Genomic DNA, 24485 nt, shown 5'->3' with positions numbered 1-24485 from the left:
ACTTGAACCCAATTGTTTCAGCGGCGAGCATGAGCCCAACAACTCCAACTGCTGTCTTGAGTCCTTATTGGATAGATTGATAGCAGAAGCCCTTGGCTCCAGCTGCTGTCAATCAAATAAAAGGGACACAGGAGTCGGGGGTGGGGCCAAGTACTGCTGCCTGTCTCAATGGACGCAGCAGCAAGACTCGGAGCAAGCCCGCACGGGTGTCCAGATGGAAATCGGCTCTCTGTGGGGCGACTCGCCAAAGAGAAGAAGCCAGGAGCTCCACCGGGGGACCCCAAAAAAGGAGGACCGGGCCGCTCTGTGAAAAACCCTTGCACAGAGCAGGTAAGTATGACATGTTTGTTATTAATAAACAAAACTAAAAACTTTACAACCACTTTAAAGTGTTACTAAACCCAGGACCCTGCATTCATTATATCTGGTCTCCCACAGTACACAGAACATGGAAATGCAATAATTTTAGTAAATATAAACCTCCAAATACCGTTTCTTATCAGCAGTATATAGCAGTCTTGTGACATCTACAGTGTATGGTTAAAGCTGTTAGGAGGCAATTTCATACTGCAATGGCTGTTCTACGAGTATGCAGGACCCCTGTCTGGACAGTGCTGATTGGCCCTGGGCTGATCACATGCACTCTCCCCCCCAAAAAAATAAAAATAACACTCTAGCAATACACACCAAACTGAGCATGTGCAGACTGACTCCACCAACTCTGTCTTATCCGGAGAGTTTTTGGGAACAATGCAAGAAGGGGAGGATCAGGGAAGACAGGCTCAAACAGCCTTTTTACACAATGCAGAGGATCAACCCCCTCAGAATCCACAGTGATTATAACAAGCATGCTTTACTGCATATACAGACTGATTTTATGGTTGTGGGTTTAGTAACACTTCAATATACCCAGTCTGTTTACCACCCTAGATTTCTTCACACCCCAAACCATGTGGAGAAAAGTCACAGCACGGCCTAGCAGAACCTGAAAGTTGCTTAGAAAAGAACCCTAAAGCAGTGAATGGGAAGACTGTGGATCTGGTGGGACCATTTATGCACTGCACTCACCTCCCACAGCCTACCTGCTGGATGCATTACAACACTACCATGATCCAAATGCAGTCAAAACAAACCACAGACTCAAGCAATATTTGATTTATTTTATTTTAAAACCAGTTTTATTTGTATATTTAGAAATGTGTAATTTTTTTTTTAATAACTGCAAAGAAAAAAAATAATAATCAGCCACACGTGAAGAACTAATAGTTGATTAGGAGAATGCAGTGCTGTATCTTCTACTGAAACCGTGCGTATGTGCCATAATAAATTGTCTATTAGTAAAAAAATACATTTTAGGGCACATTATACAGAATCCTTATCACAAATTGCAGCAGGAATACTTTTTAAAGATAATAAACTAGAGAATTCTGAGGAGTTATGCTCAGCATTTATAAAGATAGCAATTTTTGTGCATTTCGCTTCAAAATGTTCTTGTGGTGAGTACTGTAGAAATGCGCTTTATTGCTGCAGATGTTACAAAGTTCAAGGCTCAAAAAAGGTAGGAGTACAAAGGTATCCTTAAGAAACGTTCAGGTTTTCTTTTTCATTTTTCTTTTTTTACAAAAAGTAAAGCTTAAAAAAGTTAAATTTACAAAAAGAAAAAAAAAAAAAAAGAAAAAAAAAAAATAACAAACAAAAAAATAAACAAAAACAAAAGCAAAAAGTGGTATGCACGCATTTTATATACAGGCATTGTAACATCTTTGAGAATTTTCTTTTAAATGCATAGCAGAAAACATACAATTTCCTTCAGTATCTTCTGGGTTGACTTGCAGAGGTTAACTTCTTCCTTGCTAGTCCACCATAAAATGAGTTCACAATAAATCATAATTTTCAGCAATCTTTCTTCATTACACATTACCCTATATAAGCGCAAAAAGCCATATGAACTTCATAGAACAGAGAATTAGGAAACAAAGACTATCATAACATGAGGGTAAGGCATCCCTGCTGGTTAAATGTGTGTAGTAAATGGTTAATTTACAGATCCATAGAAGCACCAGAACCAGTCAATCTTGTAAACCTTGTAGTTCTAAAGGGGTCCACAGTTCATGTTCAGGCCCCTCTCAGCAATGGGGAGAAAAATAAATTATTATTATTTTTTTTTTTAACTGAACTATGCGGTGGGCTGGGCATTAAGCACAATCATGGCATTTGGTATTTTAAATAAAGTATTAACATTCAAATCTTTGCTGCTGGAGAACACCTAATGGGAGTTTTAGCTATCTCCACAGCATAGGCGTGAATAAAACTGATGACTGGTAGATCCTTCATACCTAACACGTCTTGGAGTTCTGGTGCAGATGCTAGTTGATAAAAAGTAAAAGTGCTAGTCTTTTCTATCAAATTCAAAAACAACAAAAAAAAAAAAACGCACGCAGGATCCTTCAGTGACATCGGGCGACCGGTTAAAGTATCATTCTGGGAACAGGCTTTATTGTAGTGTTATCAGGATTGGTCCTTTGGAGACAAACTAAAGCAACTGAAAAAGGCATTTGTTATAAGAGACACTAAAGGTGCGACATTGGTATGACCTTCATATGTCATGTCTGAGGCCCATATTCTGACCATGGCTTTAAAGTCTACTCCGTAAAACGCAAGTTCAGGCAAAAATTTCTAGCACTAATGAGTCCCATTGTAATTTAGCGATCAAATAATACTCAATAGGATGTGTAAAGATAAATAGGTCCAAAGCAGGTTTCACATTTTTTTCTGATCTTTACACTGTAGGCTTAGAAGTGATCTATCAATACAGAGACACAATTTGCTCCAACAAGATAGTTAGGATCACCAGGAAGTGATTTGTTCTGCCAGTGTTTGGGATCACCTGTAGATATATTGGGAAAACAAAAGGAAAGGTTAGTCTTTAATTATTCATATCACAACACATCACTTTTCCTTACGCCATGATGTAAAAAAAAAAATATATACATTTAATAGCTTTGAGGATTTCTTTTTTTTCAACACATGTACGGCTCTTTATATCTTCCTTCTTTTATTCTTGGTATATGGTAAAATTCATTCATAAACATTAAAGCCAAGTAACGCATGCTATAATTCAAAAGATCTAATACTGCCCTCTATAGGCCATTTCTAAAAAATGCAGTACAATACCTGGGGGGAAAAATATCAGTACACTATTGATATAAGATGAAGTAAAATTAATCATTTTCCTTTTCCTATTATTTACAGAGACCGGAGAGAATAAAATGACAATCACTGAAATATTTTAGGTCACACAGTATTTGCGCAGCAGTCTTTCAAATGCAATTTTTTTGAAAAAAAGGCACTTACATGAACTTAAAAAAAAAAAAAAAAAAACCATAACAGTAAAGTTAGCCCAATTTTTGTGTATATTGTGAAAGATGTTACATAAAGTAAATAGATACCCAACATGTCACACTTTGAAATTTCGCACGCTCGTGTAATTGCGACAAACTGCGATACTTAAAAATCTCCATAGGTGACATTTTAAAAAATGTCTACAGGTTACCCGTTTAGAGTTACACAGAGGCGATCTAGAGCAAGAATTATTTTTTATCACCAACGATTGCGGCGATACCTCACATATGTGGTTTGAACAGTGTTTTTTTGGTGCCGAAATCCGGGAACGAACCAACTGAACAGTGTTTTTATTTGCGGTGCGACTTGCGTATGCGTTCACTTCTGCCCACAAGTATGGAGAGAGGGGGCACTTTAACCACCTCATGCCCAAGGTACATATAAGGTCATGGACTTTGAGGGGGGATATCTTAATTTTTTTATTTATTTTTTGATCTCATCCCTTCCTGAGGAGAGGAGAGGAGAGGAGAGATGTGGGGTCTTATAGACCCCACATCTCTCCATAAAGAGGACCTGTCACGCATTATTTCTATTACAAGGGATGTTTACATTCCTTGTAATAGGAATAAAAGTGATTAAAAATTTTTTTTTTAAAAGGGAAAAAAAGTGTAATAAAAAAAAAAAAATAATGAAAAAAAACTAAAGCGCCCCCATCCCCGGGGGCTCACACAGATGAAAATGCATACGTACGTCGTGCCCGCATATGTAAACGAATCACACATGCGAGGTATCACTGCGAACGTTAGAGAGCAATAATTCTAGCCCAAGACCTCCTTCTGTAACTCTAAACATGTAACCTGTAAAAAAAAGTGCCGCCTATGGAGATTTTTAAGTACCAAAGTTTGCCACCATTCCGTGAACATGCGCAATTTTAAAGCGTGACATGTTAGATATCCATTAACTCTGGGTAACATCTTTCATATTGTACAAAAAAATTAGGCTAACTACTTTTTTTTTTCATTAATGAAATTTTATATAATGTTTGGGAGTTCTGAGTAATTTTCTAGAAAAAAAAATAGTTTTTACATGTAGGAGCGAAGTGTCAGAATTGGCCAGGATGGGAAGTGGTTTACATTTTTTTCTTATTTTTCTTATTTTATTCTAGTTTTATTTTTTTTACACGTTCTCTAAATTTTTTGTTTCTGATTTTTATTTTTGTCACAAGGAATGTAAACATCCCTTGTGACAGTGATGGTCAGTGACAGGTACTCCTAGTGAAGAGATCTGGGGTCTAAGACCCCAAATCCCTCCTTTGCATTTAAAAACATTCAAAACGCCAAGTTTGGCAGTTTTGATTGTAATTTTTTTTAAATTTGGCACCTATAAATCTTCAGTAAACTGGAAGCGATGTCATGTTATCGCTTCTGGGTTACTAGATCCAAGACCTGATCGAAGCAGATTCCAGCATTATTTGGGTCTCCGGCCAGCCAGCGGACACTCCGGCTGGTCACTTGGGCCTCCCGGTGGCACGAAAGAGAGGGGGTGTCCCCTCCCACTCCTTGGGATAACAGCCGAGCAGCTGCTAGCCGCATTAGTTGTTATCCCAAGAAAGCCAATTTGCAGTTTGCTCTAAAAAACGTACTGGGGTGTTGTGTGCTGCTACATCACCGCGGTACAACCCCTTCAAGACGAAGGCCGCATATTTGCGTATGGTCGGGGTGGAGGGGTTAAGGTAACGTTTCCCCACATATAAAAACAGAAGGAATTCAATTCACTGCAGTACCATTAAAAACGTAAGAGTTAAAAGTGATACTTTTTTTTTTTTTTTTTTTTTTTTTTTTTTTAGACAACAATGTTATACTTACCTGCTCTGTGCAGTGGTTTTTGCACAGAGCAGCCCATATCCTCCTCTTCTAAGGTCCTTCTTTGCTGCTCCTGGTCCCTTCCTCCTGCCCCCACAGCAAGCAGCTTGCTATGGGGGGAGACCCAAGATGAGCTGCAGCTCCGTGTGTCCATTCAGACATGGAGTCGTGGCCCAGCCCTACCCCCCTCTCTCTTCATTGGCTCACTGACTTTGAGAGCAGCAGGAGCCAATGGCGCTTTATTGCTGTCTCAGCCAATGAGGAGGGAGAGTCTGGTCAGCCAAGTCTCCTGTGCAACATCGCTGGATCCAGATGGGGCTCAGGTAAGTATTAGACCCCTTTCACACTGGGGTGCTTTGCAGGCACTACAGCGCTAAAAATAGCACCTGCAAAGCGCCCCGAAAGAGCCGCTCCTCATACTCCAGCGGTGCGCTGGCAGGATGGGAAAAAAAAATAAAAAATAAGTCCTGCTTGCAGCATCTTTGGAGCGGTGAAGAAGCGTTGTGTATACAGCTCCTTCACCGCTACTGCCCATTGAAATGAATGGGGCAGCGCGGCAATACCACAGGCAAAGCTCTACTGCAGCAGCGCTTTGCGGTGGTTTTAACCCTTTCTCGGCTGCTAGCAGGGGGTAAAACCACCCCGCTAGTGGCCTAATATCGCCCCTGTACCGCCCCATTGTGAAAGGGGCCTTGGGGGGGATTCTGCTTTTACAACCACTTTAAGCTCAACTATAATCAGCATACGCATAAATACATTACATTCATACATGGGTCTTTTCATTAAGGCACTAGAAATCTGATCACTTTTGTACTACGAAACAAGAACGATATTTTTGTTGCTGCTTGAAAATGTTTATCTACCTTTCTGACTATGCTTCACGTTACAACCATATTTAAAGTGTTTGTAAAAGTTCACATTTACAAAACAAATAAACAAACAGTCATACTTGCCTGCTCTGCACAGAGAAGCACCAAGCCTTCTCTTCTCCGGTCTCCTGCTGGAGCTCCTGGGCGACCCCCCCCCCCCTCAGCTTGCTCTGGGGGCACTTGAGTGCTCACTCCCGAGCCACCTCTATGCGTCTATGAGACAAAAAGCATGGTTTGACCCTGCGCCCCCATTCCTTCCCAACTGGCTGTGATTGACAGCAGTGGGAGCCAATGTCTCCTGCTGCTGTGTCTCAGCCGAAGAGGAGGCAGAAAACCCAGAAGTGCTTCTGCTCTTGTGCACATCGTTGGATGGGGCTCAGTTGGGAATAAGGGAGGGCTGCAGAAGGAACTGCACACTGAAAGTTTTTAACTTTCATGCAAAGAATGAAAACATAGTGCCATCCTGTAGCCCCGTCGCCAAGCGTCTTATTATGACGCAGACACAGCACAGGAGGAGTGGAAAGCACCGGCGGATGACTCCAGAGAAGGAGGTTCGGTGCAGCTCTGTGCAAACATTACCATCATTATCAACTATTTTCATAATCGATTAATCGGCCAGCCAATTAGTTGGCCTGCATGCAGAATGCACTATTTGTTTCACATATCAGGAAATACAGTGCAGCACAACGTCCATACACGTAAGTGCCCGAGAACTTGTGAATGCGAATGTGTGAGGAGCTATGCCTCATAGAACATGTAGTCCTGGGCAGGAAGTGAGTGGTTCTAAAGGCAGAATTTTCTTTTACTTTGCTATGGGGCGCTCTATACTATACATTGCAGCTTGCAATTGGGGCACTCTGAAGGCAGGAGGAGGAGCCAGAAGCATCAGTGGGGGGCCTCAGCAGAGGAGAACCAGGGCTGCTCTGTGCAAAGTCATTGCACAGAGCAGGTAAGTATAACATGTTTGTTGTTTAAACAAAAAAATAATAATTTAAAAGACTGTGCAGGGAAGATCAGCATCTGAACCCAGAGAAGGTGGAGACTGATAGACAGAGGTAATATAAGGCATTACAATTACATTTAAAGTAAACTTTTACCAGTATTGTGCATTATATTTAAAATGATCATATCCATATATATATATATATATATATATATATAGTCTGTGGAAATTAAAGATTAATTCCTCGATCAATCGATTCATTTCTTTCGATCGGTACTCACCTCTCCGCCAGCTTCCGGGTCTTCAGGTAGTTCAGTCGGAGATCCAGTGATGTCACAGACATCGATGTCACTGGACTCCTCCCCCTTCCCCAAGTGCCTCCATTTGCTAACGAAGGTAAGGGGGGGGAGGAGTCCGGTGACGTTGAAGTTCCGATTTAACGTAACGCGTACGGGGAGGAGATGCACATGATGTCACTCGCTGCTGCCCTATGGAACTAACACGATTGTCAGCTTTACATGCTGTGCTTTTATCATCTTTATGTGAGTAGTTTGTGTTTGAACACAAAAATGAAATCTTATACTTAAGCGTTAAGCACCTAGATCTTTTCTTTCTACCCATGACCTGGCATCCTTGCTGAGATCTAAGGAGACGTGAGAGAAGTTTATGGTACGTGTTAACCCTTTTGATACCCGCTTGCATGACCATCTGTCTGCACAGGGGTCCATGCCATAAGGTGAGAGTGATTCATTAGACCGGAGGTGGAGGGATTGTCACGCTACTGTGGAAAGAAAAATGACTTACGTCAGTGCTACAGTTTGAATTTAAACCGTATTTGTGTGAATTGTGCAGTTAAGTCATGGATTGTGGAAACTAACTAGTGTCGGGTGATTGTATATAGTGTATACCACATTTACCACTGACTAATGCAGAGTTGCAATGCAAGGAGATCAGCTAAAAGTAGTTGGATCTGTATGTGCGTTATAGTTAATCGAAATTAGTTGATAGATTTAAAAAAAATTGATTAATCGAACATTTGTATATATTATTACTATCACTGTTTCACTGTATAACGAACCCCTTATAGTAGTCATTATCTGCTCTTTTTGTACTACAAAGGGCTAATTTTCATTTAACCCCATTATGACAGGTGATACTAGAAAAAAAAAAAAAAAAAAAAAAAAAAAAAAAAGCATGCTGCTGCTCCTAAATGTCTTAGGCCTGGTTCACACCTATGGGTTTTTTGCAGAAACACACTACAGTTCATTTAACATGGGTTTCCTATGGGGCACATTTATATTTATGCTTTTTCCAGCAGCTGCATATTTGAGAAAGAGTCAAGGACTTTTTTCAACGCAAAACTGCGTTGAACTTAGACGTCATCAAACTCCTCCCCCCTTCCCTTTGTTAGCAGTTTTTTTTTCCTTTTTTTAATTCAATGGAGAAGCTGCACAAAAGCATGGCGTGCATTGTTGCCACAAATTGCGTTTTTTAATCTGCCACAACATATTGGGCAAAAGAAAGCATAAAAAAATAAATAAAAAAAAACTGCAAATCACAGCAGGATCAAATGTGCAAAAACATACAGCAAAAGGCACTGCAGAAAAAGATCAAAAGCAAACTGCATGTGTGCAGGTGTGAACCCAGCCTTAGGCTGACCATACATGATTTTCAGACGAAAATATACGAAAAATCTTTGTACATTCGCTGAATGAAAGAAGGTCGTTTGAAAATTTCTCTTGCTTTTAACATTCAGTTTTATAATGAATGTAATTTTTGAACAAAAACCGCATACACTGTCTGAAAATTCCTTTGACCAAGAAGTTTTCTATTCTGCCCTTTTGTATTTTCCCATCACTGTGGTTGAAAACAAATGTCGATTTGACCCCACTAATGATTAGAAAATCTAATGAAGATTCTTAAAATTGAATTTTTTGAGGGAGGACATGGTTTTTGTATGGCCAGCATAAATGACCGGGAGCTTTTATCAAGCCACCTGCCTATGACAAGGGCGTCTGTCATACATATCTTACAGTTCTGTCCGAAAATCTGCAAAACCATCTTTAATTTTTTTTTTCCTATAAATAAAAAATGTAATCTCCGAGTCTGATATTTACCAGATTCAACCTCTAATAGTATATACAGTATCTCTCTTCTGTCTGTTACCGTAGTCTCAAGAGTGGATTAGAGATTTTTCTCCCTAACAATATAGTTGGTCATTTATATTTATCACTGCATAGAGATATTTAAGAATAAAATTGCCTTTTATTTTAAACTTTACATACCAACTAAATTATACACCACACTTTTGTTAAGGTGATTATCTGATTCATAGAAAAAAATAAAAATAAATAGGCCAACTAATCGATTATGAAAATAATTGTAGTTGCAGCCCTAAAAATATAATTATATATATATATATATACGCGCACACACACACTTTACTACATTGATAAATGCACATTTTTCTTTACAATATGGGTGCATTTTATTTATTTTTTTACAAAAAAGGTAGAATATGCCTTTAACTCCTTGCTACATTTAGATATATACATGTCGAATGGGGTAGAAAGACTGAAATGATTAATACTACTTCAATTTCCAAAATTACCACTAGCTGTGCTTCATAAGAAAAATACAAGTTCATTAATGCCAAGAAAGGCAACATGCCAAACAGTACAGATAGTAATTTTCGGCTACAATATCAGAAATCATTTCCGTACAACCAATGAGCAGCAAATGACAGCCAATGCTGCAGTATAGTCCACAAGTCCTTTGCAACAGAACACCGCCATCCAGTGGCCAGAATACCAAACCTGCTTTCCTAATCTCTTCAAACATGAAGTTCAATTAAATGGGTGATCAATTGAGTAGTTTTATTTTTAATCATTAAAACATCTATCTGTGCAATACTGTAATCAGTTTCAGCTTCTTCATATCATGTCTTGACCTACTTTCATGACTTAATCATGATTCATGAAATAGAGAAAGTGGTCTTTTTACTGCTGGAGAGGCACGTTACCGTTTATAAAAACACTCCATAAAATGCAAATATGAGGAAATTATTTCTTACAGCAAGCACACGCAGCAAAATGTACTTGTGGAACTGCTCAGAAGTATATCTGAAGTGCGGCACCCAGAATATGTAAGACTTTTTATACAAGCTTTAGAATTCATGTTTGGCATATGAAAATAACAATTGCAGATGTGATTTTTTCCAACCAGGGACCACTGCATACTAGACAAGAGGGACAAATGACACTTCCTGTGAATGATGCTGACACATCAATACTCTTCTTCAAGGTTTTCTTTTTATATATCTATATATTAAAAATGACGGTGTTACAATAGTGCAGTGCTGACTTTTAGATGGGTTTTCAATTTGTTGTGTGAATCACTAAAGAAGAGTGACCAAATATTAAAGATATAGCTGAATGCTAATTTAACCACTTGCCTACTGGGCACTTAAACCCCCTTCCTGTCCAGCCAAATTTTTAGCTTTCAGCGCTGTTGCATTTTGAATGACAAATTGAACGGTCATGCAACGCTGTACCCAAATAATCATTTTTTTTCACACAAATGCAGCTTTCTTTTGGTGGCATTTAATCACTACTGGGCTTTTTATTTTTGATAAACAGAAAAAAAAAAAAACCCTGAAAATGTAGAGAAAAAAAGTTTTCATAGCTTGTTATAAAACTGCAAAAAATTGTAAACGGGTCATTTTTCTCCTTCATTGTTGACGTGCACCAATGAGGCTGCACCGACAGGCAGCACTTGTAGGCACCGATGAGGCAGCAGCAGCTCTCCCTGTTCGGGACTGATGTGCCTCTGATAGAAGACGGTGATTGGCTTTTTTGTCCCCTCTCCATGCTGACAGCTAATTACCGGCTCTGTTTACATCATCTGATCAGCTGTCATTGACTGACAGCTGATCACATGGTAAGGGGTAAGGGGTCGGTATCGATCCGATCTATGATCGACAGTCTCTTGGACTTGCTTATCACAGAGCGAGCCACATGCAGGCAGCTCATGCACGTACATGGATGCTCTCCTAGCAATTTAGGCCTGTGCTGTAGCTGTCTTTTGGCTATAGCGCGGGCAGGAAGAGTTTAAAGTAGTAGGGTGAAAGTTCTTTAAGCTATACTTTTTCTGTGGGTCACAGGAGTGTAGTGTACTTAGTTATGCACTCCAGAGACGCGTATTCAGCCCTCCGCTGTCTGCTGCCATCACTTACTTGGTCCAGGCTCTGAAGGGAACCCGACTTTAGGCTAGGTTCACACTATTGCGATGCGGGAACGCCGCGAATCCGCGGCGTTTTCCCGCATCGCATACCTCCCGCCGGCAGTTCACACTGCCCTATGCGGACGGCTGGGGGTGTCAATGTTATGTTAATGACACCCCCAGATCCGTCGGCATATCGCAGTGCGATCTGCCGACTCGCACAGGAATCGGATCGCATGGTGTGAACCCCCATGCGATCCGATTCCGTTGCGGACCCAAAAAAGGGTCCTGTGCGAGTTTGCTGCGGGACAGCTGCGAGTTCAGCCATACTATCTGTATGGCTGAACTCGCAGTGCTACGGAGATCGGATGTGATTTGCTGTGCGAATCACATCCGGATCTCCCCCCGCAGCAGTGTGAACCCAGCCTTAATGTTAGAATCCACCCAGATGTCTGAGCGCTCCTGCCCCCTCCACAGCCTGGGGCTCCAGTAGGTGCTGGAGGGGCAGAGAAGAGAGCCAGGATCTCTATTCACTGAAGACCAAGAATTGAGCAATCGGTGGTGTTATAGAGCACGTGGGGGCTGATGCTGCATCCACCTAGGGGAGTATGATTGATCGTTATTTTGAAATCCCCAAATTTCTCTTTTAAAAGGAAAAATACTTTAATATTTTTTTATTAATTTTTTTAATTATGCAGAGCTGGTACTTTAGCCACATACTGTATATTGTTTTGCTAGGAATAACAGATAAATACAAGCCAATTAAACAGTTTTTTTTTTACAAGAGGGGTGCACTACTTGGCTCTAACATGCTAAATAGGTCAAGTGGCCGCACCAGTCCTAATGAAATAAATACTTCCACTTTTGGTGTATTTTACAGATCTTCTTACAAAGGGCATTCGCTAGTTTAACCACTTGCCGACCGCCGCACGACGATATACGTCGGCAGAATGGCACGGGCAGGCATATGGGCGTATATATAAGTCCCTGCCTGCCCGCGGGTGGGGGGCCCGATCGGGTCCCCCCCCGGTGCCTGCGGCGGTCGGCATTCCTTCGAGAGCGATCCGGGATGAGGGGGCGGCCATTCATTCATGGCCACCCCCTCGCGATCGCTCTCGACGAATGGAAATCCTCCGTGACATCACTTCCTCTCCTGTAATGTAAACACAGGAGAGGAAGTGATGTATTCTCTCCTCCGTGTCGGTATTTTTCGTTCCGGCACCGAGGAGAGAGGTTCGGTGAGTTGCACCAACACACCACACATACAGTAGAACATGCCAGGCACACTCACACCCCCCCTTTACCCCCCGATCACCCCCCCAATTACCCCTGCCCCCCCAGTCACAGTGACACCAATTGCTTTTTTTTTTTTTTTTTGCATTGGTGTCATTTGTGACTGTAATAACTGTTAGGGCAGTTAGGGTTAGCCCCCTTTAGTTCTAATGTGCCCCCCTAACCCCCCAATAAAGGTTTAACCCCGTGATCACCCCCCGTCGCCAGTGTCACTAAGGCTGGGTTCACATTGCAGCGGTTTGAGAACGGATGTGATTCGCACCGCACTGCAGTGCAAATCACATCCGATCTCTGTGCGATTCGAGTTCAGCCATACAGATAGTATGGCTGAATTCGTGTCGCACCCGCCGCAAACTCGCACGGGACCCTTTTTTTGGTCCGCAGCAGAATCGGATCGCATGGGTGTTCACACCATGCGATCAGAGTTTGCAGATCGCACTGCGATATGCGAACTGATCTGGGGGTGTCATTAACATTTCATTGACACTCCCAGCAGTTCGCATAGGGCAGTGTGAACTGCCGCCGGGAGGCATGCGATGCGGGAACCCGCCGCGGATTCGTGGCGTTCCCGCATCGCTCCAGTGTGAACCCAGCCTAATAAGCGATCATTTTTCTGATCGCTGTATTAGTGTCACAGGTGACGCTAGTTAGGCAGGTAGGTATTTAGGTTCGCCGCAACTTTTTATAGCGCCAGGGACCCCCATATACTACCGCATAAAGCCCCCTGATTGCCCCCTAGTTAACCCTTTCACCAGTGATCACCATATAACTATTACAGGTGACGCTGGTTGGTTAGTTATTTTTTTTATAGTTTCAGGGCACCCGCCATTTATTACCTAATAAAGGTTTAACCCCCTGATCACCCGGCGGGTGTCATTTGTGACTGTAATAACTGTTAGGGCAGTTAGGGTTAGCCCCCCTTTAGTTCTAAGGTACCCCCCTAACCCCCCCAATAAAGGTTTAACCCCGTGATCACCCCCCGTCGCCAGTGTCACTAAGGCTGGGTTCACATTGCAGCGGTTTATGAGAACGGATGTGATTCGCACCGCACTGCAGTGCAAATCACATCCGATCTCTGTGCGATTCGAGTTCAGCCATACAGATAGTATGGCTGAATTCGCGTTGCACCCGCCGCACCCGCTGCAAACTCGCACGGGACCCTTTTTTTGGTCCGCAGCAGAATCGCATCGCATGGGTGTTCACACCATGCGATCCGAGTTTGCAGCTCGCACTGCGATATGCGAACTGATCTGGGGGTGTCATTAACATTTCACTGACACTCCCAGCAGTTCGCATAGGGCAGTGTGAACTGCCGCCGGGAGGCATGTGATGCGGGAACCCGCCGCGCATTCGTGGCGTTCCCACATCGCTCCAGTGTGAACCCAGCCTAATAAGCGATCGTTTTTCTGATCACTGTATTAGTGTCACAGGTGACGCTAGTTAGGCAGGTAGGTATTTAGGTTCGCCGCAGCTTTTTATAGCGCCAGGGACCCCCATATACTACCGCATAAAGCCCCCTGATTGCCCCCTAGTTAACCCTTTCACCAGTGATCACCATATAACTGTTACAGGTGACGCTGGTTGGTTAGTTATTTTTTTTATAGTTTCAGGGCACCCGCCATTTATTACCTAGTCTCACTAGTGTACCCCTAAATTTAGGGGTGTCTACTTTCCAAAATGGGGTCATTTGGGGGGGGTTTGTGCCATCTTGGCATTTTATGGCCTTCAAAACTGTAACGCCCTTAGAAAGCCTGAAGGCGGTGCTTGGTTTTCGGGGCCCCGTACGCGGCTAGGCTCCAAAAAAGTCCCACATATGTGGTATCCCCGTACTCAGGAGAAGCATCAGAATTTATTTTGGGGTGTCATTTCACATATGCCCATGGCATGCGTGAGCAATATATCATTTAGTGACAACTTTGTGAAAAAAAAAAAAAAGTTTGTAATTTTCCCACAACTTGTGGCAAAATATAAAATATTCCATGGACTCAACATGCCTCTCAGCAAATAGCTTGGGGTGTCTACTTTCTAAAATGGGGTCATTTGTGGGGGTTTTGTGCCATCTTGGCATTTTATGGCCTTCAAAACTGTAATAGGTAGTGAGGAGTGAAGTCAAATATTTACGCCCTTAGAAAACCTGAAGGCGGTTCTTGGTTTTCGGGGCCCCGTACGTGGCTAGGCTCCCAAAAAGTCCCACATATGTGGTATCCCCGTACTCAGGAGAAGCAGCAGAATTTATTTTGGGGTGTCATTTCACATATGCCCATAGCATGTGTGAGCAATATATCATTTAGTGACAACTTTGTGAAAAAAAAATAAAAAAAAATTATTTTTTTGTCATTATTCAATCGCTTGAGGCAAAAAAATAAAATATTCGATGGGCTCAACATGCCACTTATCAATTTCCTTAGGGGGTCTACTTTCCAAAATGGGGTCATTTGGGGGAGTTTTGTACTGCCCTGCCATTTTAGCACCTCAAGAACTGAGATAGGCAGTCGTAAACTAAAAGCTGCGTAAATTCCAGAAAACGTACCTTAGTTTGTAGATGTGACAACTTTTGCGCAAACCAATAAATATACAATTATTGACTTTTTTTTTTACCAAAGACATGTGGCTGAATACATTTTGGCCTAAATGTATGACTAAAATTGAATTTATGTGATTTTTCTAATAACAAAAAGTAGAAAATATCATTTTTTTTCAAAATTTGCGGTCTTTTTCCATTTATATCGCAAAAAATAAAAATCGCAGAGGCAATCAAATACCATCAAAAGAAAGCTCTATTTGTGGGAAGAAAAGGACGCAAATTTTGTTTGGGTACAATATTGCATGGCCGCGCAATTACCAGTTAAAGCAGCGCAGTGCCAAATTGTAAAAAGACCTCTGGTCATTTACCAGCAAAATGGTCCGGTCTGAAAGTGGTTAAAGGGTTAGTGCACCTTTCACCAAAGGGTGAATTAAAGAAGAAAACTTAACATTTCATATTCCTGATATGTACCTGCTCTACCATGTACTTATATGAAAAAGTAACCTCTTCCTTTGTGTGAAATGCCTGGTGTTCCTGCCAGTCCCTCTGCTTTCCTATTAAAAACTTCCCACACTAAATCAGGAGAACACAATGTGGTCAGTTCTCTAGCTATGTTGGGAACTCAGCCTCCAATGATCAGACTTGTCCTGACACCCTGGGCTGGAGGTGTAACAGTATACTGTAAGCAAAGGCAAGCGTTCATTGGCCAGTGCTGGCCATATGACTGCACTTGACCAATGAATATCCTTTTGAAGCTCCTTTCTTGCAGGATGAGGTCTAGGAACAAAGTAGAGGTTCTCACTGGTCAACAAGGCCAACACTGGCCATTGTGGGCAATAAGTTCCTTTACAGCTTCCTAGAGCTGCACAATTAATCGTCAAGAATCGTTATCGCAATGTTGACTAAAGTGTTCCACAATTCTTTCTTTTCAAATAATTCTCTCTGCTCTTCTGAAGCTACAGCCTTCAAAAGAAAGGAAGAGAAAAACTGGGCTTGGCCCCATAGTTTCAGTGAGTGAAACACTTAAAGTGGTTGTATAGTCGATTTAGGTACTTTTACCTACAGGAAAGCCTATAATAAAGCTTACCTGTAGGTGAAAAAAATATCTCCTACACCTGTACGGTTTAGGAGATATTCCCCCTCGCAATGCGCTGCTGATGGCAGCGGCGCATGTGCACAGAGGATTCTCGGCTGGAAGTCCGGCCGACTCCGGACCCTGCCGGGAAGAAATCTCCCGTGCGCATGCGCGGGAGTGACAATATCGCGGCTCCGGCCACTCACAGCGTCGGAACCAGGATACTCGGAAGAAACGCAGAGGGAACATGTCAGCTCCCTCGGCGTGGATCGGGCCAGATGTCGGGGCCTCGTTCTAAGGTAAGTATTTCATAATGAACTGGTATGCGGTGCATACTAGCTCATTATGCCTTTTCCTTTGCAGGCGAGTTAAAAAAATAATAATAATTCAGAGGGTATACAACCGCTTTAAGGCATCAGCATACCAAGACATTTTGGAAAATTTCATGCTCCCAACTTTGTAGGAACAGTTTGGGGATGGCCTCTTCCTGTTCCAACATGACTGCCCACCAGTGCACAAATCAAGGTCCATAAAGACCATAATGCACAACACTCTCCTCCCCCTTCTGCCCACTGCTGCGTGTACCTTATAAACTCCAATTTTCCAACACCCTCTACACATAGTAGAACATCCCAGAAGGTTAAAACTTCACAAAACAGTGCTGGAAGCTGTATAGTTACTGTAGAGTTCTCTTCACTGAAACCAAGGGTCCAAGCCCAACCCCTAAAAAAAAACACACAGCATAATTCCTCCTCCACCAATTTATTTGGATCGGTGCACAAAGCAAGGTCCATAAAGACATGGATGAGCGAGTTTGGGGTGGAGGAACTTGACTGGCCAGTTCTGACCTCAACCCAATGAAGAACACTTTTGGGATGAATTGCGAGCCAGGCCTTCTCATCCACATCAGTGCCTGACCTCACAAATGCAATGGGTGGGCCAACTCAATATTGAACCTTACAAATAAAGAGTGGGATGCCATTAAAGTTCATATGAGTGTAAAGGCAGGCGTTACTTTTGGTAATATAATGCATTAACTGCTGTTGAACGATCCATTTGTTTATCCAGTCCTGTGAGTTAAATACCTCTGCCACATTGCACAACCAAGAAAGCTACTCTGCCATCTCATAGCAGTTTTGCTTCCTAGGTCAGGAGTTTAGCATTGTAGAAAACATAGAATTCACAATATTGCCTGTACCGAATTGCAACCCATTTGGTAGTGAAGTTTAACTCCATATGAGGAAAACGAATATAGGAGCAAGGTTTGCGTTTCACCCAATTACTTACATACATATATATATATATATATATATATATATATATATATATATACACACACACACACACACACACACATAATAGACGTCAACCTACAACTAAAAACACTAATGTACAGATTCTGTTTGCAAACTATGGAAACATCGCCCACAAGTGGTAAATGCGATTAACCACCCCATTTTGATCCCTGTCATGAGGGACATTAAAGCGGAGTTCCAATCATTTGTTTGTTTATTAAAAGTCAGCAGCTACAAAAGCAACTGTAGCTGCTGACTTTTAATAAACACTCTCTTGTCCCAGAATCCAACGGTGCACTCACCGCAGCCGTGTTCTCTCTCGGCAGTGCCAGTATCTCTACTATGGGCACCCGGCTGCGACAGCTTGTGGTTTTCCAGCCGAGTGCCCACTGCACTTCACTCTGACTGATCTCAAAGTCTTCTAGTACCCGTCGTGTCCCAGAAGACTTCGGGAAGGAGAACTATCAGCTTCCAATCGCCTAAGGCGACTGGAACACAAGTGGGAGAAGGTACCTTTCACAAACAAAAGCCTATAGGCCTTAAAGCAGAAGGTCCACTTTCGGGTGGAACATCGCTTTAAATATAGCGATCCATAGAATGCTCTCAAAAGATCCAGCATTCTGCGGACAGTTAAGATGGTGGAAAAATAGGCAATTTCTAGAGTTTTCATATTCCACAAACAAAATTTGCGTTTACAGTGCCAGTCACACATACAAAGTTTATTGGGGGGGGGGGGGGGGGGGGGGGTTGGAAAAAAAACAAGCAAAAAAAAAAAACAATACAAAATACAATATCTAAATTGGGAGGATTCTGCCGCCCACATCAAAATGTGTGTATGGGGGGAATCCTTACCATTTAGATATTGTATTTTGATGGTGGGGGGACTTCCCTGCCATCAGAATACACAGATCAGTGCTGCTTAATAAAGCCTGGGGCGCAGATAGAGCAGGGAAAATCCAACAGGGCTGTTGTATAGAAGTGGATCAGTAGATAGCTTAGTGCCCATACATGGATCAAAATTTGGCCAGTCTCTCCTGAACTGGCTGAAATTTGAGCAACGTATGGCTGGCTTACGGCAGACCTGAAGGGGAACTATCCACTAGTTTCCAAAACATGAGCATTGTGATATCTGAGTAATAACAGCAGTATTCCCGGCTTCTTTGTTTACATAACATTTTTGGATGGGGAATCTCCCAGCTGACAGTTGAACGGGGCCTGGGATAAAGCCCTGTGTGACAGCAGACACATTCATGACAGCTTCCCAACGCAGACATGCCCTACTATCAGTAGCAGCTCAGAGCTGGTTTTAATTAATGCCATCTACTTGAAACTGGCAGTAGGTCTTTAAGAATCTTGTTGCCATAGGTTCCGGTGGTAGATTGAAATACCTGAATCTGTTGCCTGTTTTTACCAAAAATGGCACAAATGCTTGCGTGAATTACCACTTGCCCTCCAGAAGATTCCCCCCACAAACCCCCCCCCCCCCTACCCCAACAGCTTGCTATGGGGGCAGCTGAGCCACGGCTCCACGTGTCCATTCAGACATGGAGCGTGGCCTGGCCCATCCCCCTTTTCTCTCCTCACTGGATTGACAGCAGCGGGAGCCAACAACACCACGCTGCTGCCTCAGCCAATGAGGAAGGGAGTCCAACGAGGAGGGGACTCCGGAGACACAGCGCTGGATCAAGATGGGGCTCAGGTGAGTATTACGGGGGGGCTGCTGCAAACAGAAGGCTTTTTAACTTAGGATAAAAAAAATCTTCTGCCTTTACAACCACTTTAAATGGATTTTTTAAATGCAACCAGAGTAAGGATCTAAATTCTGACCTGATACTAGTTTCTTGAAGTCCCTGTACAGCAGGGCTGGAGTGTGAGAGAATAAGCACAATGAGCCATTGTGTTCATTTGCAGACAAAAATATGCTGATAGGAGGAGAGAACAGAGCGACATAGAAATTAGCTCATCGCTGTGCTGCTTCACTTTTCACAGTCCAGTCACTGGCTGGGGTGAGTCCAAGATGACTTGGGCTCAGAGGAAGTGGGTTGAATGATGCTGACCAGACTCAAGACATGCTTCAGAAAAAGAAAGAACTGCAAGGGAACTTTCTGGACTGGTGAATACTACAGCTGGATTGAAGGTGAATACTGTCATTTAATCTTTAAAAAATGTTGTTGTTTTTTTTAAGCTTGCTATTTTTGACTTACATTTTGCTTTCCTGTCGCATCATGGCAGCATACACTCTGGGTTGTGACTCCGCCCCCACAACCTGATAGGACCACATAGCTATAAGATGAAGATACGCCCCCCCGCCACGGTATTCTCTTATTTTTCCTTACCTGTTGGGACCGCATGGATCATCACCCTCTTACCGTTTCGCCCCAGCCAGGTTCTAGCCTCTCCTGGGTGGAAGTCCTTACCGGTACAGCCTCTAAAGGAAGCTAAATGGAAGGAACCCCACTCTGGTGATCTCAGGGGTATGAATACTTTTTCTCTGCAAACAGAGCATTGCCTCTGTAGCCGTTGGAAGTAAGCCTTAAACAGGCTGAAGGCATATAATAAAAAGATCGGTCTTAAAGCCTTAAACAGGCTTAGTACCTGCGGTGGTCTCCGGTTTCCTGTTCCTCCCTGGTGTCACTCTGTCTGCAACCTGACAGCATACTCTCTGCCTTCAGTATCTCTTGTCACCTTAGGTTTTCTGGTGCCTTTACCCCAGTGTTGCCTTTCTGCCATATTTTACTTCCTTTTCCTTAGCTCTGTAGTCTCACATCAACATCACCACTCTTCCTGGTCACTCTGCCTCTTTGCACATGCTCACTGTGCACTTTGGGCAGCCTGTGTATGTCTATCTATGTCTTTTCCCTTTTCCAAGATGGCGCCGGTGGCCGCATGGCACTACTGAGCATGTGCGGGCGGTACATGACCCCGGCTCCAATTTTAAAAGGGGAAGATGCCTTTTTTAACGCAGATACCTTTTTTTGCCTGTTTTTTTGTGCTCAGCTGAATTTCATGACTGCTGCATTTCTGTATTTTTCTACCCCAGTGTTGCCTCTCTGTTTGACAAGTATCTCCCCTGTATTTTTCTTCTCTCTATTCCCCTCTTGTTTCTGTTATGGCTTTATCTTCCTTACCCTTTTTGTGTTACCTGTGTCTTCAGGCTTCCTCTGTTCCCTATCCATGGAGACCACTGCTCCAGCAGATCACCACCAGCATAATAGGTAAGAGGGGAGGAGTTTGGTAAGTAGAGAAGATCGAAAAAGAGAGCAGGACGCACTAGCGCTACCTAAATGGTTAGCCCCATCAAGTCCACAAGATCATCTCGCAGAGATTCCTCGCATAGAAGAAGCCGCTCTGGCCATAGGCGGAGCCATTCGGGTGGAGGAAGTCGCTCAGGGAAAGGGAGTCGCAGAAGGAGTCGCTCCAGGTCTTGTTCAAGGCGCAGCCATTCCCGCCGAAGAAGATCCCCTGACCGGAGGCGCCATTCACCAGCACGCCACTGCCATCCTTCTGAAAATACGTGCTGGGTATGTGGGGCCATTGCTCTTCCAGATATGTTGGCATGCCGCTGGTGCTTTGAAGAAGCCACCAGAGAGAAAGGGCAAGAACACAGAGAGCTCACAGAGTCTTCTGCCCCACGTGTCGCTCCCGACACGGAGTTATCTCCACGGGGTGCTTCGCTGGCTCCCCCAAGTACTTCCAGAGAGCATGATTCTCCTTCAGATGAGGAAGAACTAGAGGCTTCAGCGGGCTTTGACTTCTCCCTAATAGAGCCTTTTGTGAGGTCAGTGAAGGGGGCCATTAGCTGGGAGGAACCCCAGGAGGCCCAACCCAAAAGCAGAAAATATTTCCCGAACCTGATGAGAGAACCCGAAGCCTTCCCCTTCATTGATGAGTTGGAGGAACTTATCAGAGACGAGTGGCAGAGACCCGAGTAGAAAGCAAATCTTAACAATCGGCTTGCCAAACTATATCCTCTAAAGGAGGCTAAAATTAAATCTCTCGTGTCCCCGCCAGTGTTGGATGCATCCCTCATGCGCGTGGCCAGACACGTTACGCCCCCTATCGAGGACGCTGTGTCATTCAAGGATGTCCTGGATAGGAAGATCGATACTGATCTCAAAAGAGCTTACTCAGCAGCAGGAGGTGTATGCAGGCCAGCAGTGGTTCTTGCAGCTGTGGGTAAGGCTATTGCCAGTTGGTCAGCAAGCACAGAAAAACTTGTATCCAAGGCGCTGATCAGGACCAAATAGTTAGGGCCCTGCAAGAACTAAGCCTTTCAGGGGATTTTGTGGCAGAGGCATCTGTGGATGCTATTAAGTCTGCATCCAGGGCTATATTGTCCTCGGTAATGGCCCGACGGGCTCTCTGGCTCAAACCCTGGGCGGCAGATCCTGCTTCCAAGTCCAATTGGTGCCGCATCCCGTATGATGGTGAGAACCTTTTCCGCGCAAAATTGGACTCTGCTATTTCTAAGGTTACTGGCGGAAAATCAGGGCCTATCCCCTCGGATAGAAAGCCAAAGCTTCAGAGGCCTCCTCCCTTTAGGCGTAACCTCCCGGACAGGTACAGGGATGCCAAGTCCTACAGGCCTGGTAGGGAGTACAGAAGGAACTGGAAGGCCCATCAAACGTCCTTCCTGACGTCCCAGAAGCCCAGGACCCCGGCATCTACTGACCAGAAGTCCTTTTGAAGGCGCGTCCGCCCAGCCAGCAGTGGTGGGGGCCAGACTCTCAAAGTTCACGCTGGTCTGGGGGGAAACAATAAGCGTTAACCACCGTTCACATCGGGCACAGATGGTCATTCAGGTGACTTCCCCCAGGGAACCATTTTTGCCCAACAAACCTCCCGTCATCCCGGCAAAAGAGGTTAGCCTTGACCCGATACGTTCAGGATCTGCTCCAAAAGGAAGCAATTACCGAGGTGCCCCTATCCCAAAGAGGTCGGGGGTTCTATTCCCCTCTATTTCTAGTAAAAAAGAAATCAGGGGACCTACGTCCGGTCCTGGATCTAAACGTAAACCGCTCTATCCAGGTAGAAGCATTCAAAATGGAGAGCCTACAGTCTATCCTCCAGGCCATAAATCTGGGGGACTGGATGCTCTCCATAGATCTACAGGGCGCCTACCTCCATATCCCTATCCATTCAGAACTCCAAAAGTTCCTCAGTTTTTCGCTAAACCACAGACACTTTCAGTTCTGAAGTAGTCAGTTTGGAAATTCTGTGGCTCCCAGGACCTTTACAAAGGTTCTTCTTCCCGTTATCGCGCATCTGATGGAGAGGGGGCTGCGAGTCCACCATTATCTGGACAATATTCTTCTCCTCTCAGACAGCCGGGAGTCGCTGTTACAGCATTGAAAGATCCTCGTCTCCACTCTGCAGAATCTGGGATGGCTCATAAACTGTGGGAAGAGCCAGACTCGGCCCACCCAGAGAATGATCTTCTTAGGAGCCCAGTTGAATACAGTGCAGCTGCCTCCGGAGAAGTCTTCCCTGTTGGTCCGGAAGGTGAAGAAGGGCATTCTAGCAAGATCCCTTTCGGCCAGAGTATGCCTCAGCCTTCTAGGCTCCCTATCAGCGACAATTCCTATGGTCCGTTGGGCTCATTGGCACATCAGACCTCTGCAGAACTCCTTCCCACATCAGTGGGATGGTTCATCCATGACCCAGACGATCCGGATCTCGGAGACAGTCAGGCGCTCATTGCGTTGTGGTCCCCACAACTTAAACAATTGCAAACACATAGTCATCCCTCCTCAGGAGGTAGTGACAACGGCCGCCAGTCTAGAAGGTTTGGGAGCCCACTACCAGTCCCATGTAGCGCAGGGCCATTGACCTTTCGAAGTACGGGACTCGGCATCGAATGTGCTGGAGATGAGGGCAGCCCTCCAGGCTCTCCTGGCCTTCAGCTCCCTTTTAAGGGGGAAGCAGGTCCTCTTAACGATGGACAACAAGGTTGCTGTCGCCTACATAAACAGACAGGGGGGACCAGGAGTCCCTCCATGATGCGGGAAGTTCTCCCTGTGATTGAATGGGCACCGTTGAACCTGAGGGTGACTTACATCCCGGGGGTCGAGAACATCTTTGCCGACACACTCAACAGGGAGTTTGCCTTCAACGAGTGGTCCCTGAGCCCTCAGCCTTCTCCCTCATCTGCCAGACCTGGGGTCAACCAGACATAGACCTTGCTACGACTCTGGCAAACTCCAAATGCCGAAGGTTCCTGTCGAGGTTTCCCTTTCACTTAGCGGAGGGGACAGATTGCCTCCAGCATCCCTGGAACTTCCATCTCGGGTATATCTGCCCTCTGACTCAGAGATCAACAGCATTGATGATAGCGGTGATTCCTTTTTGGCCCAGGAGGCCATGGTTCACCACCCTCCTACAACTGAGCACGGCAGACCCTCTTGCTCTTCCCTGTCAGCCGACTTGCTCTCCCAGGGCCAGCTACTACACCCAGATTCGGAGAAGCTGCACTTGATGGCTTGGGGGCTGAGAGGGCTAGGTATCTATGTCAGGGCTGCTCCCAGAAGGTAGCTGATACCCTGCTCCAGGCCAGAAAACCTACCACCAACTGCACCTACCGCAGGGTCTGGGAGAAGTTTGTTGCCTTCTCTCAGGGCCTTGGCCGGGATCTGTCCTCCCTTTCGGCTCCTCTGATCCTAGAGTTCCTGCAATCAGGCTTAGACAATGGTCTTAGCTCTAGTACTCTGAAAGTTCAGGTGTCAGCTCTATCCGCCCTGACAGGGGTTAAATGGGCTCACGATCCCCTTGTTATGCAATTTCATAAGGCCTGTCTTAAACTAAGACCATCTAGGAAGCCTTCCTTTCCAACATGGGACCCATCAGTCATCTTAGAGGTACTATCCAAAGAACCCTGTTTCCCGCTGGAAAACATCTCCCTCTGGCACCTGACACTAAAAGTCACCTTTCCTGGTCGCAATCACATCAGCGAAGAGAGTTTCAGAGATGCAAGCATTACTGATTAAGGAGCCGTATCTGATCATTCATCCAGACAGGGTAGTTCTAAGACCCTTGGATCATTTTATCCCAAAGGTGGCATCCTC

General features: G+C 44.3%; 1 protein-coding gene across 13 annotated transcripts in view; it reads right to left on the bottom strand.

Moving 5' to 3' along the window:
• Positions 1-1146: 1146 nt before the first annotated feature.
• TJP1 (tight junction protein 1) overlaps positions 1147-24485 on the bottom strand; it is a 738699-nt gene continuing 715360 nt past the window's right edge. For all 13 annotated transcript variants that reach the window (XM_077473241.1, XM_077473242.1, XM_077473245.1 and 10 more), the window contains one exon: positions 1147-2887. In XM_077473241.1, coding sequence (XP_077329367.1) covers positions 2793-2887 — 95 coding nt within the window. In that variant the 3' untranslated portion in view covers positions 1147-2792. The remainder of the gene's footprint in view (positions 2888-24485) is intronic.

Source organism: Lithobates pipiens, unplaced genomic scaffold, assembly GCF_037356315.1.
Source record: "Lithobates pipiens isolate NorthernLeopardFrog02 unplaced genomic scaffold, aLitPip1_a1.2 Scaffold_8, whole genome shotgun sequence".
In the NCBI taxonomy this organism is placed as follows: domain Eukaryota; kingdom Metazoa; phylum Chordata; class Amphibia; order Anura; family Ranidae; genus Lithobates; species Lithobates pipiens.
Note: the sequence above shows the minus strand (reverse complement) of the source record. Positions and strands in the feature narration are given on the sequence as shown.